The sequence below is a fragment of the Pelodiscus sinensis genome, unplaced genomic scaffold (assembly GCF_049634645.1).
Source record: "Pelodiscus sinensis isolate JC-2024 unplaced genomic scaffold, ASM4963464v1 ctg92, whole genome shotgun sequence".
NCBI classification, from domain to species: domain Eukaryota; kingdom Metazoa; phylum Chordata; order Testudines; family Trionychidae; genus Pelodiscus; species Pelodiscus sinensis.
Genome location: NW_027465832.1, coordinates 157,060 through 172,003, shown reverse-complemented (window position 1 = coordinate 172,003; position 14,944 = coordinate 157,060). Strand labels below are relative to the sequence as shown.

The 14,944-nt window shown below is 45.7% G+C and overlaps 1 protein-coding gene across 5 annotated transcripts in view; it reads left to right on the top strand.

Annotated features, from left to right (window-relative positions):
- The window catches only part of LOC102445971 (microprocessor complex subunit DGCR8-like), a 137,171-nt gene that overhangs the window by 86,313 nt on the left and 35,914 nt on the right, over positions 1–14,944 (top strand). For all 5 annotated transcript variants that reach the window (XM_075914703.1, XM_075914702.1, XM_075914704.1 and 2 more), the window contains 3 exons: positions 2,053–2,154; positions 3,992–4,090; positions 12,987–13,069. In XM_075914703.1, coding sequence (XP_075770818.1) covers positions 2,053–2,154; positions 3,992–4,090; positions 12,987–13,069 — 284 coding nt within the window. The remainder of the gene's footprint in view (positions 1–2,052; positions 2,155–3,991; positions 4,091–12,986; positions 13,070–14,944) is intronic.

The following is a 14,944-nucleotide window of genomic DNA, read 5'->3' as shown; positions in this document are numbered from 1 at the left end:
CTCTCCTGCCCTAGCCGACCACTTTCCTGTGCCTAGTGCGGAGATCGTGGACGAGGTCCACGATGTCCGCACTAGACCAGGCGGGTGCCCGCCTCTTGCGGTCCCGGGCAAGCTCCCGGGAGCTGCCAGCCTGGTCCCGGGAAGAGGGGGAGGGCTGGGGGGCATCGGGTGGGTGGCTCGATCCGTGCCAGGTGCAGGGTCTGCTGGCTGGGTGCTGGCAGGCTTGCACCTGGCACGGGCACCGTAGCCAGCCCGTGCCCCTTTAAGGGGTCCGGGGCCGGGAGGGGGGCAGTAGAGTTTCCCTGGTGTTGGCCAGAGTGGCCACCAGGGAAAGCTGGGGAGGGCTAGCCTCCCACTAGTTCGAATTAAGGGGCTACACAGCCCTTAATTCGAACTAGTAAGTTCGAACTAGGCTTAATCCTCGTGGAATGAGGATTACCTAGTTCGAACTAAGCGCTCCGTGAGTTCGAATTAAATTCGAACTAACGGAGCGCTAGTGTAGCGCCTATGAAAATTAGTTCGAACTAATGTCCGTTAGTTCGAACTAACTTTGTAGTGTAGACATACCCTAAGAGAAGTCTCCGTCCGATTTACGTGCTTCTCCGCACCAATCGGCTTTCCCCCATCTCCTAGTTTAAAAACTGGTCTACGGCTTTTTTAATGTCCCTTTCAGCCCTGCATTTCTATGGTTCTATGCTTGGATGTCAGGAAACATCAGTGGCTGCAGCAAAGTGAATCGTTAGTAGGCTCATTAAAATAATGTATTTATCACTCTTGACAGAATTTGTTCAGAGATTTATTTTCTTAGTAATTGTTTTAAAAGCCTTTAAAAATGGACTCTGAAATTTTAGTGATGCATGTTTGAGTAATGTGCATTTATCATAATAATTAGATTCATGCTTTTTAAATCTTAGTAGCTTGCAGTTTGGGATTTTTTTAAGACAGTTTTTTCAAGGGACTGGAATTACTTAAATGAAATGTCTTTATTTTCCCAAAACAAAATACAGGACTATGTAGCACTTTAAAGACTAACAAGATGGTTCATTAGATGATGAGCTTTCGTGGGCCAGACCCACTTCCTCAGATCAAATAATGGAAGAAAATAGTCACAACCATATATACCAAAGGATACAATTTAAAAAAAAATGAACACACATGAAAAGGACAAATCACATTACAGAACAGACGGGGGATGTGGGGGGGGGGGAAGGAAGGTGAACGCCAGTGAGTTAATGATATTAGAGGTGGGGAAGGGGAAATGTCTGTGAGTTAATAGTATTAGAGGTGATAATTGGGGAAGCTATCTTTGTAATGGGTGAGATAACTGGAGTCTTTGTTAATTCCCCTGTGGAGAGTGTCGAATTTTAGCATGAATGCCAGTTCAGAGGATTCCCTTTCAAGTGCAGATTTGAATGTCTTCTGAAGTAGGATGCAGGTTAGCAGGTCATTCAGACAGTGTCCTTTCTGGTTGAAATGACAAGCAACTGTTTGACAACAGTTTGACAACAGTTGCTTGTCATTTCAACCAGAAAGGACACTGTCTGAATGACCTGCTAACCTCCATCCTACTTCAGAAGACATTCAAATCTGCACTTGAAAGGGAATCCTCTGAACTGGCATTCATGCTAAAATTCGACACTCTCCACAGGGGAATTAACAAAGACTCCAATTATCTCACCCATTACAAAGATAGCTTCCCCAATTATCACCTCTAATACTATTAACTCACAGACATTTCCCCTTCCCCACCTCTAATATCATTAACTAACAGGCATTCACCTTCCTTCCCCCCCCCCCCACATCCCCCTCTGTTCTGTAATGTGATTTGTCCTTTTTATGTGTGTTCATTTTTTTTTAAATTGTATCCTTTGGTATATATGGTTGTGACTATTTTCTTCCATTATTTGATCTGAGGAAGTGGGTCTGGCCCACGAAAGCTCATCATCTAATAAACCATCTTGTTAGTCTTTAAAGTGCTACATAGTCCTGTATTTTGTTTCAGCTACACCAGACCAACACGGCTACATCTCTATCACTATTTTATTTTCCCAGAATTTGTTATTAATCCCAATGGGAAGTCTGAAGTCTGCATACTGCATGAATATATGCAACGAGTCCTAAAGGTCCGCCCTGTTTACAATTTCTTTGAATGTGGTAAGTTTGCATGAATTCTAACTTCAACACAATAATTTTGTTTACTTATTTGAATGCTTTGGAGATTCTGAAAAGCAGCAAGAAATGGAGACTTTCCTAGTAAGCATCTTACTCATAGACTCATAGACTTTAAGGTCAGAAGGGACCATTATGATCATCTAGTCTGACCCCCTGCACAGCGCAGGCCACAAAATCTCACCCACCCCTCCTAGAATAATCCTCTCACCTATATCTCAGATATTGAAGCCTTCAAATACTTTGAAGACGCCAAGATGCAGAGAATCCTCCAGCTGTGATCTGTACCCCATGCTACAGAGGAAGGCGAAAAACCTCCAGGGTCTCTGCCAATCTACCCTGGAGGAAAATTCCTTCCCGACCCCAAATATGGCGATCAGCTAAACCCTGAGCATGTGGGCAAGACTCACCAGCCAGACACCCAGAAAGTTCTCTATAGTAACTCCTATCATCCCTCCATTGACCTATTTACCACTGATAATGGTCAATTAGTTACCAAGATCATGTTATCTCATCAAACCATCCCCTTCATAAACCCATCTAGTTTAATCTTGAAACCAGATAGATCTTTTGCCCCCACTACTTCCCTTGGAAGGCCGTTCCAGAACTTCACTCTTCTAATGGTTAGAAACCTTCATCTAATCTCAAGTCTAAACTTCCTACTAGCCAGCTTATATCCATTTGTTCTTGTGTCCACATTGAGAGTATACTGTGGGCCAAATTCTAGTTTTTACAACAAAAGTAACGTAATCTTCTGTATCCTTTACCCCTCCCTTACCTGGGTGTGTGCGTGTGCACTACAGAAGCAGTGTTACTATATACCTCTGAGCTGGAAACATAGTCTGAAATGAAAACTGATGTAGGTAGTTTATCTGCCACATGAGAGACTCCAAGTTGGACAAAGATCCAGGGGAGCAACTATCCTTAGTATCCATCCTTAGGGTTGTGGTTGAATGAGTTAAATTACATTATATAACAAAGGCAACCTAAAAGTGACACAATTAGCAGATCACACTTTTTTACCTCTTCTGTGGCTATTTGCTAGGTTTTCATTGCTTCGTCCAGCCACACTCTAATCACCCTTACCCAAAGGTATACGTAGCTTCCTTGCCTCCGCTTTACTCCATCTCATCACATGTATTATTGGAGAGGGAATTCCATGTGGTGTCCTGAGTGCTTTGCTGTCCCTCATCGAGGCAGACAAGCAAGCAGGGAAACCTGAGAATTGTCTGTCCGGGGTGGGGGGTCGGGTCCCTTTAAGCACAGACCTCAGATAGCCTCAGGCAGCAGCCCCACACATTAAGTCCTGACCTGATGCCCTGCTGGAACTGGTTCCGGCCAGCCTTAACTCCGATTCAGAGTCCATTCAGTGTGGATGCACTATTTTGAAATAGCAAAACGCTAATTCGAACTGCTAGTTCGAACTAGGGTGCAAGTGTAGACGTACCCTAAGTGACTCCAAAACATTATATGGAATGTAGAACCTGAATATTGACAGAAATTTCAAATAAAGTGTTCACAGTATACTACAGTCACAGTATTTTAATTCTGAACACGTACATATGATAGTGATGATTTCATGGTTGAGATTTCCCTTCTGAGGAAAGATTCATATGTTTATATATAAAACAACTGAGCAGTAATTTTTATAGAACAGTTATTTTCCAGATCTCGTGAGGGTCAAATGAAGGAGAAAACAAATCTCCAAGTATGGGGCAGTCACATATTCTTGATTATTTTATTTTTAGTGTGTGTGTGTTTTTAAAGTGTTTATTTTTGAAAGATTGGAATTTTGAAAAGCTTTTCTCTCCCCTATTTTAAGAGAACCCAAGTGAGCCTTTTGGAGCTTTGGTGATTATTGATGGAGTGACTTATGGGGCAGGAACTGCAAGCAGCAAAAAACTCGCCAAGAATAAAGCTGGTAACATACATACTTCCATTGAATTGCTATGATTGTCTGGTTGTACCTCTGTCTTGTAGATGATTGGTTAACAGCAATGAATAGCATTAAATTAAGCTTTTTCAGTACTCAATACTCAAATGACAGATATATTTGTGTACATTTTTGTTGAAAAGACCAGCTTGGCTTAACAAGGAGATCTTGCATGATCTCAAAATAAAAAAGGAGTCATATAAAAAATGGAAACTAGGACAACTAACAAAGGATGAATATAGGCAAGCAACACGGGAATGCAGGGGCAAGATTAGAAAGGCAAAGGCACAAAATGAGATCAAACTAGCTACAGGCATAAAGGGAAACAAGAAGACCTTTTATAAATACATTAAAAGCAAGAGGAAGACCAAGGACAGGGTAGGCCCACTGCTTAGCGAGGAGGGAGAAGCAGTAACAGGGAACTTGGAAATGGCGGAGATGCTCAATGACTTCTTTGTTTCAGTCTTCACCGAGAAGTCTGGAGGTGTGCCTAACGTAGTGAATACAAGCAGAGAGAGGGTAAGTTTAGAAGATAGGATACACAAAGAACAAGTTAAAAATCACTTAGGAAAGTTAGATGTCAGCAAGTCACCAGATCCTGATGAAATGCATCCCAGGATACTCAAGGAGCTGATAGAGGAGGTATCTGAGCCTTTAGCTATGATCTTTGAAAAATCATGGCAGACAGGGGAGATTCCAGAAGACTGGAAAAGGGCAAATATTGTGCCCATCTATAAAAAGGGGAATAAGAACAACCCAGGAAATTATAGACCGGTCAGTTTAACGTCTGTCCCAGGGAAGATAATGGAGCAGGTAATTAAGGAAATCGTATGCAAACACTTGGAAAGTAATAAAGTGATAGGGAATAGCCAGCATGGGTTTGTGAAGAACAAGTCATGCCAAACTAATCTGATAGCTTTCTTTGATAAGATAACGAGCCTTGTGGATAAGGGAGAAGCGGTGGATGTCATATACCTAGACTTTAGTAAGGCATTTGATATGGTCTCGCATGATATTCTTATTGATAAACTAGGCAAATATAACTTAGATAGGGCCACGATAAGGTGGGTGCATAATTGGCTGGATAACCGTAGTCAGAGAGTTGTTGTTAACGGTTCTATATCCTGCTGGAAAGGGATAACAAGTGGAGTTCCTCAAGGGTCTGTTTTGGGACCCGTACTGTTCAATATCTTCATCAATGATGTAGATATTGGGATAGAGAGTACTCTTATTAAGTTTGCAGATGATACCAAACTGGGTGGGGTTGCGACTTCTTTGGAGGATAGGGACATAATTCAAAATGACCTTAGCAAGTTAGAGAAATGGTCAGAGGTAAACAGGATGAGGTTTAATAAAGAGAAATGCAAAGTGCTCCACTTAGGAAGGAACAATCAGTTCCATACATACAAGATGGGAAGCGACTGTCTAGGAAGGAGCATGGCGGAAAGGGATCTAGGGGTCATAGTGGACCACAAGTTGAATATGAGTCAACAGTGTGATGCTGTTGCAAAAAAAGCAAATATGATTCTAGGTTGTATCAACAGGTGTGTTGTAAGCAAAACTCGTGAAGTCATTCTGCCGCTCTACTCTGCACTAGTTAGGCCTCAGCTGGAGTACTGTGTCCAGTTCTGGGCGCCACATTTCAAGAAAGATGTGGAGAAATTGGAAAGGGTACAGAGAAGAGCGACAAGAGTCTCTAGAGGTCTAGAGAACATGACCTATGAAGCCAGGCTTCATGAACTGGGCTTGTTTAGTTTGGAAAAAAGAAGATTAAGGGGGGACATGATAGCGGTTTTCAAATATCTAAAAGGGTGTCACAAGGAGGAAGGCGAAAATTTGTTCCTCTTGGTTTCTGAGGACAGGACAAGGAGTAATGGGCTTAAAGTGCAGCAGGGGAGGTTTAGATTGGACATTAGGAAAAAATTCCTAACTGTCAGGGTGGTCAAATATTGGAATAAATTGCCAAGGGAGGTGGTGGAATCTCCCTCTCTGGAGATATTTAAGAACAGGTTAGATAGACATCTGTCAGGGATGGTGTAGGTGGAGCTTGGTCCTGCCTTGAGGGCGGGGGGCTGGACTCGATGACCTCTCGAGGTCCCTTCCAGTCCTATTATTCTATGATTCTATGATTCTATGATTCCTGAAGGGAGGTTCCAAAGAGGATGGAGAGAGGCTGTTCTCAGTAGTGACAGATGGCAGAACAAGGAGCAATGGTCTCAAGTTGTGGTGGGAGAGGTCCAGATTGGATATTAGGAAAAACTATTTTACTAGGAGGGTAGTGAAGCATTGGAATGGGTTACCTAGGGAAGTAGTGGAGTCTCCATCCCTAGAGGTGTTTAAGTCTCGGCTTGACAAAACCCTGGCCGGGTTGATTTAGATGGGATTGGTCCTGCCTAGAGCGGAGGGCTGGACTTGACGACCTTCTGAGGTCTCTTCCAGTTCTATGATTCTATGATAAGGGGATGGTTGGATGAAATAACATGATCTTGGTAACTAATTGACCATTCATTATAGGGAACTTTCTGGGTGTCTGGCTGGTGAGTCTTACCCACATGCTCAGGGTTTAGCTGATCGCCATATTTGGGGTCAGGAAGGAATTTTCCTCCAGGGTAGATTGGCAGAGGCCCTGGAGGTTTTTCGCCTTCCTCTGTAGCATTGGGCACAGATCACAGCTGAAGGACTCTCTGCATGTTGGGGCCTTCAAAGTATTTGAAGGCTTCAATATCTGAGACATAGGTGAGAGGATTATTCTAAGAGGGGTGGGCGAGATTCTGTGGCCTGCGCTGTGCAGGGGGTCAGACTAGATGATCATAATGGTCCCTTCTGACCTTAAAGTCTATGAGTCTATGAGTCTATGAGTCTAGACAAATTGGAGGATTGGGCCACAAGAAATCTGATGAGGTTCAACAAGGACAAGTGCAGGGTCCTGCACTTGGGACGGAAGACTCCCAAGCATAGTTACAAGCTGGGGACCAACCAGCTAAGTAGCAGTTCTGCAGAAAAGGACCTGGGGGTTACAGTGGATGAGAAGCTGGATATGAGACAACAGTGTGCCCTGGTAGCCAAGAAGGCTAATGGCATATTGGGATGCATTAGGAGGAGCATTGCCAGCAGATCCAGAGATGTCATTATTCCCCTTTATTCGGCTGTGCATCACTGATGATGCCACAGCACAACTGATGGCTGAACTCTGTGGCTACGTCTACACTGGCCCCTTTTCCGGAAGGGGCATGTAAATTTCACTAGTCGTCGTAGGGAAATCCGCGGGGGATTTAAATATCCCCCGCGGCATTTAAATAAAAATGTCCGCCGCTTTTTTCCGGCTTTTAAAAAAGCCGGAAAAGAGCGTCTAGACTGGCCCCGATCCTCCGGAAAAAGTGCCCTTTTCCGGAGGCTCTTATTCTTACTTTGAAGTAGGAATAAGAGCCTCCGGAAAAGGGCACTTTTTCCGGAGGATCGGGGCCAGTCTAGACGCTCTTTTCCGGCTTTTTTAAAAGCCGGAAAAAAGCGGCGGACATTTTTATTTAAATGCCGCGGGGGATATTTAAATCCCCCGCGGATTTCCCTACGACGACTGCTGAAATTTACATGCCCCTTCCGGAAAAGGGGCCAGTGTAGACGTAGCCTGTGAATTTATCCTCACACACAACTATTTCAGATTTGGTGACAATATATACCTCCAGACCAGTGGCACTGCTATGGGCACCCGCATGGCCCCACAATATGCCAACATTTTTATGGCTGACCTGGAACAACACTTCCTCAGCTCTCGTCCACTTACACCCCTTCTCTACCTACGCTACTGTGACCGACCGGGCCGTGTCTGGGCACAGCTGAGGGCGTCCGCTCAGGGCGAATTGCTCAAATCCGGGGCTCCTTGCAGCCCCCAGACTGGTGACCTCTCCAAACAGGCCACAAACCAGTCCCACAGAGCACTTCAGCAGCCTGCCTGAAGCCTCATGAGCAAAACCCCTCCGACACCCCAGCAATATCCGTGCCCCAGATGGCCCCGGGCCTATACACAGGTGGGGGGTCCTAGCACCCAATCCCACCTACCCCGAACAAGTTCTGTCTGGTTCCAAGAAACCAGCCACAGATCCCTGGTCAATTTACCCTCTGGATCTTACCCACAAATCACGCTGGGACAATCCTTTAGAATCTAAAACTAAAGGTTTATTATCACAAGAAAGAAAAGCATGAGAGTCAGGTTGTTAAAGAATAGTACGTTACATGCACCGAATCTCCCAATCTTCGATGCAGGCTCTAGCAGAGATGTTACAGCTGCTGGTTTAAAAGTTCTTGTTACACATCCTAGGGTCAGGATGGGTTCACAGGTCTTCCGGGCTCTTCGATCCCTGCAGTGCTGCCTCTGGGATGAAGTGCTGAGCTGAGAACAAAATGGCATCGACCACATGGCCTCTTTATACCTCCTTCCTGGCCTCTTCTAGTATGTAGCAGGTCACCTGGTCAGAGGCCAATCTGTATGTTCCCTGCTGGCTGCTCTCAGGTGACAGCCCCCATTCTTTGGGTGTGTCCATGGCCCATTGAGAGCCATTGTTCCACAGGGCCTTGGTAATTAGCATGTCCACAGGCTCGGCCCTGCCCAATGCTTAACCACATGCAGGGAAATCTTCAGTGTCCATACAAGTACATGCTAATAATTGCACACACAGACATTATACAAACACATGAACAGCGTACATAGGATTATCAGATAATAAGCTTCTATTCAATACCTCACATGGCCCCCTTCTATACCATTTTTGGGGCCAACACCCCCACCTATGGGTGCATCAGTGATCTGGCTGCTCCCCTCAAGATCCAGCAACGTGACAGCTACATCGATGACATCTTCATCATCTGGACCCATGGGAAGGAGACTCTGGAAGAATTTCACCAGGATTTCAACAGCTTCCACCCCACCATCAACCTCAGCATGGACCAGTCTACACGGGAGGTCCATTTCCTGGACACCACGGTGCAAATAAGTGACGGTCACATCAATACCACCCTATACCGAAAGCCTACCGACCGCTATGCTTACCTGCATGCCTCCAGCTTCCATCCCAGACACACCACACGATCCATTGTTTATAGCCAAGCACTGAGGTACAACCGCATATGCTCCAACCCCTCAGACAGAGACCTACACCTACAAGATCTTCAACAAGCATTCTGTAAACTACAATACCCACACGAGGAAGTGAGGAGACAGATTGACAGAGCCAGACGTGTACCCAGAAGCCTCCTGCTACGGGACAAGCCCAAGAAAGAAACCAACAGAACACCACTGGCCATCACCTACAGTCCTCAGCTAAAACCTCTCCAACGCATCATTAGTGATCTTCAGCCCATCCTGGACAATGATCCCTCGCTTTCACAGGCCTTGGGAGGTAGGCCGGTCCTTGCCCACAGACAACCCGCCAACCTGAAGCATATTCTCACCAGCAACTACACACCGCACCATAATAACTCGAACTCAGGAACCAATCCTTGCAACAAACCTCGGTGCCAACTCTGCCCACATATATACACCAGAAACACCATCACAGGACCTAACCAGATCAGCCATACCGTCACTGGTTCATTCTCCTGCACATCTACTAACGTAATATATGCCATCATGTGCCAACAATGCCCCACTGCTATATACATCGGCCAAACAGGACAGTCCCTATGTAAAAGAATCAATGGACACAAATCTGATATTAGGAATGGCAACATACAAAAACCTGTAGGGAACACTTCAATCTTCCTGGACACACACTTGCAGATCTAAAAGTAGCCATCCTGCAGCAAAAAAACTTCAGGACCAGACTTCAAAGAGAAACTGCTGAGCTACAGTTCATCTTCAAGTTTGACACAATCAACTCTGGATTAAACACAGACTGTGAATGGCTCGCTAACTACAAAAGCAGCTTCTGCTCTCTTGGAATTCACACCTCCAGATCAGCTGCTAGAAGTGGGCCTTATCCTCCCTGATTGAATTTACCTTGTTATCTCCAGCCTGATCCTGGCCTGCATATTTATACCTGCCTCTGGGAATTTCCACTACATGCATCTGACGAAGTGGGTCTTTGCCCACGAAAGCTTATGCTCCTACACTTCAGTTAGTCTATAAGGTGCCACAGGACTCCTCGCCGCTTTTGCAGATTCAGACTAACACGGCTACCCCTCTAAAACTACATCAAAATTCAGAACAAGTGGTCAACAAAGAGCCATATTAGACTGCCCAGTTGCATGACTGAAAATATACAAAGTGATATTATTAATAATTGGCATAATGATTAATAATAGCATAAATGAAACATTGTACTCAGACTTTATTTAATGGGACTTTTGCTTCTGCATCTTTTCATGCATTTCTTTGAAGTTTACATATAACTGGTCAAATCCAACTTCATTCATGCAATCAGGCTATCTTCTGTCAATCTTATGGCAGGGGGGTGGAGATGTGGGGGTATGAGAGGCACAGGGCAGGGGGTTCAGGTGTATGATGGGCTCAGGGTTGATGGGGGGGGGGGGTGCAGGAGTGTTATGACGCTGCAGCCAGATGGGAGCTGGGCCCCAACTGGGGACTTGTTGGCCAGACTTCATTTTTAAATAAAGTAACATATTATGTCCAACACAAAAGGTTTCAACATTCTTTATTTATGGCAGGGATGGGGAACCTTTTTTGGGTTGGGGGGGGCACTGAGTTTGGGTGAAGGAGGCAGTTGCAACCTGAGGCATGAGATTGGGGTGCAGGAGTTTGAATGTGACCTAGGGCAGGAGGGGATTGTGATCTGGGGCACGGGGTTGGAGTGCAGGGTTTGGGAGAGGGTGTGGGCTCAGGAGGGGTCAGAGGGTTTGGGTTACGTGGGATAGGGGTACAGAGGGCTGGGGGGAGGGGAGGCTGAGGTGCCAGAGGCAGGCTCTGACCAGGAGACTTACCAGTGAGACTTGAGGCCAGCAGCCCAGTATGTTTCTCAGGAGCCTGCCCTGCCCCCTGCACAGGCTACATGGCCATGTGCTCTATGAATAAGAGCCTGAGGCGAGTGGGGATTGGTGCTTTGCACGCTGCCTGTTGTTGAGATAGGCAACATCCATTGGCTAGAAACCGGCCAATGGGATTGTGCTGGGGGCAGGAGCAGCTGTGAAGCACCACTCCGCGCTACCCTCCGGGCTCACAGTTTGTGAAAAACAAACAGCCCCGCAGCCTCTTTTCCGAGGGTGTGCAGGGGTGGGGCAAGCAGGGGAGACTGCCTGGGGGCTCCCTGCTGTGTCTGTGGCCGGATTGTTTTGCCTAGGCCTGCTGTAGCACCAGTGCAGGCTCCTTGCTTTGGGGGAGCAGGCGGGGGCTGGGCTCGAGCTTCAAAAGAGCCATATATGGCTCCCTAGTGAGCCATATTTGGCTTGCAAGCCATAGGTTGCCGACCCCTGTTCTAGTGACTGTCATTGGAACTTGGGCTTCTATGTAACTTTTGAAAATGGAACTTAAGCATTTTTGGAAGTTTGACTTAATCTCTCTTATCAGAGGGGTAGCCGTGTTAGTCTGGATCTGCAAAAGCGACAAGGAGTCCTGTGGCACCTTATAGACTAAGGGTATGTCTACACTACCACCCTAGTTTGAACTAGGGTGGTTAATGTAGGCAACCGGAGTTGCAAATGAAGCCCAGGATTTGAATTTCCCGGGCTTCATTTGCATATTGCCGGGCGCCGCCTTTTTTAAATGTCCGCTAGTTCGGACTCCGTGCTGCGCGGCTACACGCGGCACGAACTAGGTAGTTCGGATTAGGCTTCCTATTCTGAACTACTGTTACTCCTTGTGGAATGAGGTGTACCGGTAGTTCGGATTAGAGAGCCTAATCCGAACTACCTAGTCCGTGCCGCGTGTAGCCGAGGGCACGGAGTCCGAACTAGCGGACATTGAAAAAAGGCGGCGCCCGGCAATATGCAAATGAAGCCCGGAAAATTCAAATCCTGGGCTTCATTTGCAACTCCGGTTGCCTACATTAACCACCCTAGTTCTAACTAGGGTGGTAGTGTAGACATACCCTAATAGATTTATTAGTGCCACAGGACCCCTTAATCTCTCTTGTGACTCAGGCTTTTGCCCAAAGCAATTATTTATGAGTGAGTGTACAGCTTAATAGTGATAACTCAGTAAACTTAAATACATTTTCTTAAATAACATTCAGTGCTCACACTCTGTACTTCTCATAAATTGGATACTACATAGAGCAGGGGTGGGGAACTTTTTTTGGGCTGGGGGCCACTGACCCACGGAAAAATCAGTTGGGGGCCACACACAAGTGAGAAGCCACAAAAAACCAAAACCTTCACTCATGTGGCCCCTGATTGAGAAGCAGAAAGACACTCCCCACATTCCCCTCACACACTAGAGCCTGGTGAGGCCCAGGCCAGTAGATTTTGTGTCCTCCAGTCCCTCAGTAGGTGCGGGCTCCCCAATGCTAGGAGGGGAGCCCTGAGCCTCAGGGACTGGATCTAGGCAAGCCAGGGGCCACATCTGACCCCCGGGCCTGAGATTCCCCACCCCTGAGATAGAGGCTTAGGCTCTAAGTGGGGGAGAGGCCATGGAGAGGGGTAGAGAGGCCAAGGCTGGGGTGCAGCTAGGCCTGGAATGAGGCTGGTGATGGGGGTGGAGCCACAGCCAGGTTGGCCGGGTATGCAGCAGGGGGCAGGACCAGAGCAGAGCTGTGGAAGAGAAGGGACTGGGTGACGCTCCCTCCCCATCCCAATGTAATCCACATTCCCCTATGTGGGTATGCCACGACTTTGAGGACCTCTATTTTAGAAAGTGATGTTTCCTTGTCATAAACCTGCCGTTGTATAATCTTTGTATACAATAAGTGTAACCAAGACATTAAATCATTTCCCACAGCCCGAGCTACACTGGAAATCCTCATTCCTGACTTTGTTAAACAGACCTCTGAGGAAAAGCCCAAAGACAGCGAAGAACTTGAGGTATAAATTAACTTGACCTGCTGATATAAAATATCTTAATTTTAAAAGTACCTAAAGGCAGAGGGTTTGTGAATGGTGACTACATAGTGATAGTACCCATTCTGATGGAACACTTCAATTTAAAGGCTTGAAGTATATAGTAACTACCTAATACTGAAGAAGTTACACTAAAGGGCTGTGTCTAGACTGGCCAGTTTTTCCGGAAAATCAGCCGCTTTTCCAGAAAAACTTGCCAGCTGTCTACACTGGCCGCTTGAATTTCTGCAAAAGCACTGACTTCCTACTGTAAGAAATCAGTGCTTTTTGCGGAAATACCATTCTGCTCCCATTCAGGCAAAAGTCCCTTTTGCGCAAAGCTTTTGCGCAAAAGGGCCAGTGTAGACAGCTCAGATTTGTTTTCTGCAAAAAAGCCCCAATTGCGAAAATGGCGATTGGGGCTTTTTTGCAGAAAAGCGCGTCTAGATTGGCCACAGACGCTTTTCCGCAAAAAGTGCTTTTGCGGAAAAGCGTCCGTGCCAATCTAGACACTCTTTTCCGAAAATGCTTTTAACAGAAAACTTTTCCATTAAAAGCATTTCCGGAAAATCATGTCAGTCTATATGCAGCCAAGGAGGGCAAAGGATTCTCTGAGACAAGATCCAGCATCAGTACCATTGTGGGAAATGCAGCTCTCTTCAAGCCTTGGCTGCTGGGATTTCTACCATGGTATTGTCTCTTGGGGTACGGCTCCACTGCGGGGGGGAGGGGGCGTGTTTTGAAAGGTGGTATGCAAATTGTGCTCTCATTTTCATATCTTCTTCTGATTCTTTTCCCAGAAGAGGTTTTTCTGATATTTGGCCCATCTACACGGGGCCAAATGTCGGAAAGAAACCCTCTTTCAAAAGCCCCTGTAAACCTCATTTTACGAGGAATAAGGGGGCTTTAAAAAGAAGGGTTTTTTTCTGACATTTAGCCCTGTGTAGATGGGCCAAATATCAGAAAAAACCTCTTCCGGGAAAAGAATCGGAAGAAGATATGAAAATGAGAGCACAATTTGCATACCACTTTTCGGGGGGAAAAAAAAGCCTACAGTGTAGCCATACCCTTGTTGGGGAGCGGGGACCTCTAATCTTCTTTCATATCAGTTCTTATAAATTTTGAAGCCCATCCCAAATCTGTTTCAGTTGGTGAAAAAGGATAAAGTTGGCAGCTTTGTTCCTCTGACCAAAGTCTCCTGATAGATATAAGACGAGGCAGGTTCTTGCTATTTAACCTCCCTCGCCTCTTCTCCCTCCCCCCGCCCAGTCTCCATGTTGTGGGGCTTCCCTTACCTGTGAGTAACTTTTAGTGCTGTCTCTAGTGTTGCTCAAGAAGTTCCCGAGTAGCATCATGAAGCTAACAGTCTTGATAATTTTACTGCTGTACACAAGCCTCTGAATGGCTGACATGAAATTTAATCAGCGTGTGGTTAATTTCACTCAGTGGTTTTTGAGCAAAGTGAAGCAATAGCAAAAAGGCAAATTGAAGCCATTAGTTTGACTTCATATAACAACATTGAATCCATTTAAAGTCATTTAACGTTTGGAAGACTGTCAATTAAAACTTAAATTCTGCTGAAACTGATGACTTGGCTCTGATTGGGATTTGTCATGGGGAAGTGGATTTTTCCACCCTGGACATGAAACAGTGTTTTGTTTTGGTTGTACTTTTGGGTATGTCTACACTACAGCACTAATTCGAACTAATTTATTTTTAATTAGTTAATTCGAAATAAGCTAATTTGAAATAACGCATCTAGACCCCAAAATTAATTTAAATTAGCGTTTTGCTAATTCGAAATAGCACGTCCACACTGATCGGACGCTGGGTCGCATTTAAGGGCAGCTGAAACCGGTT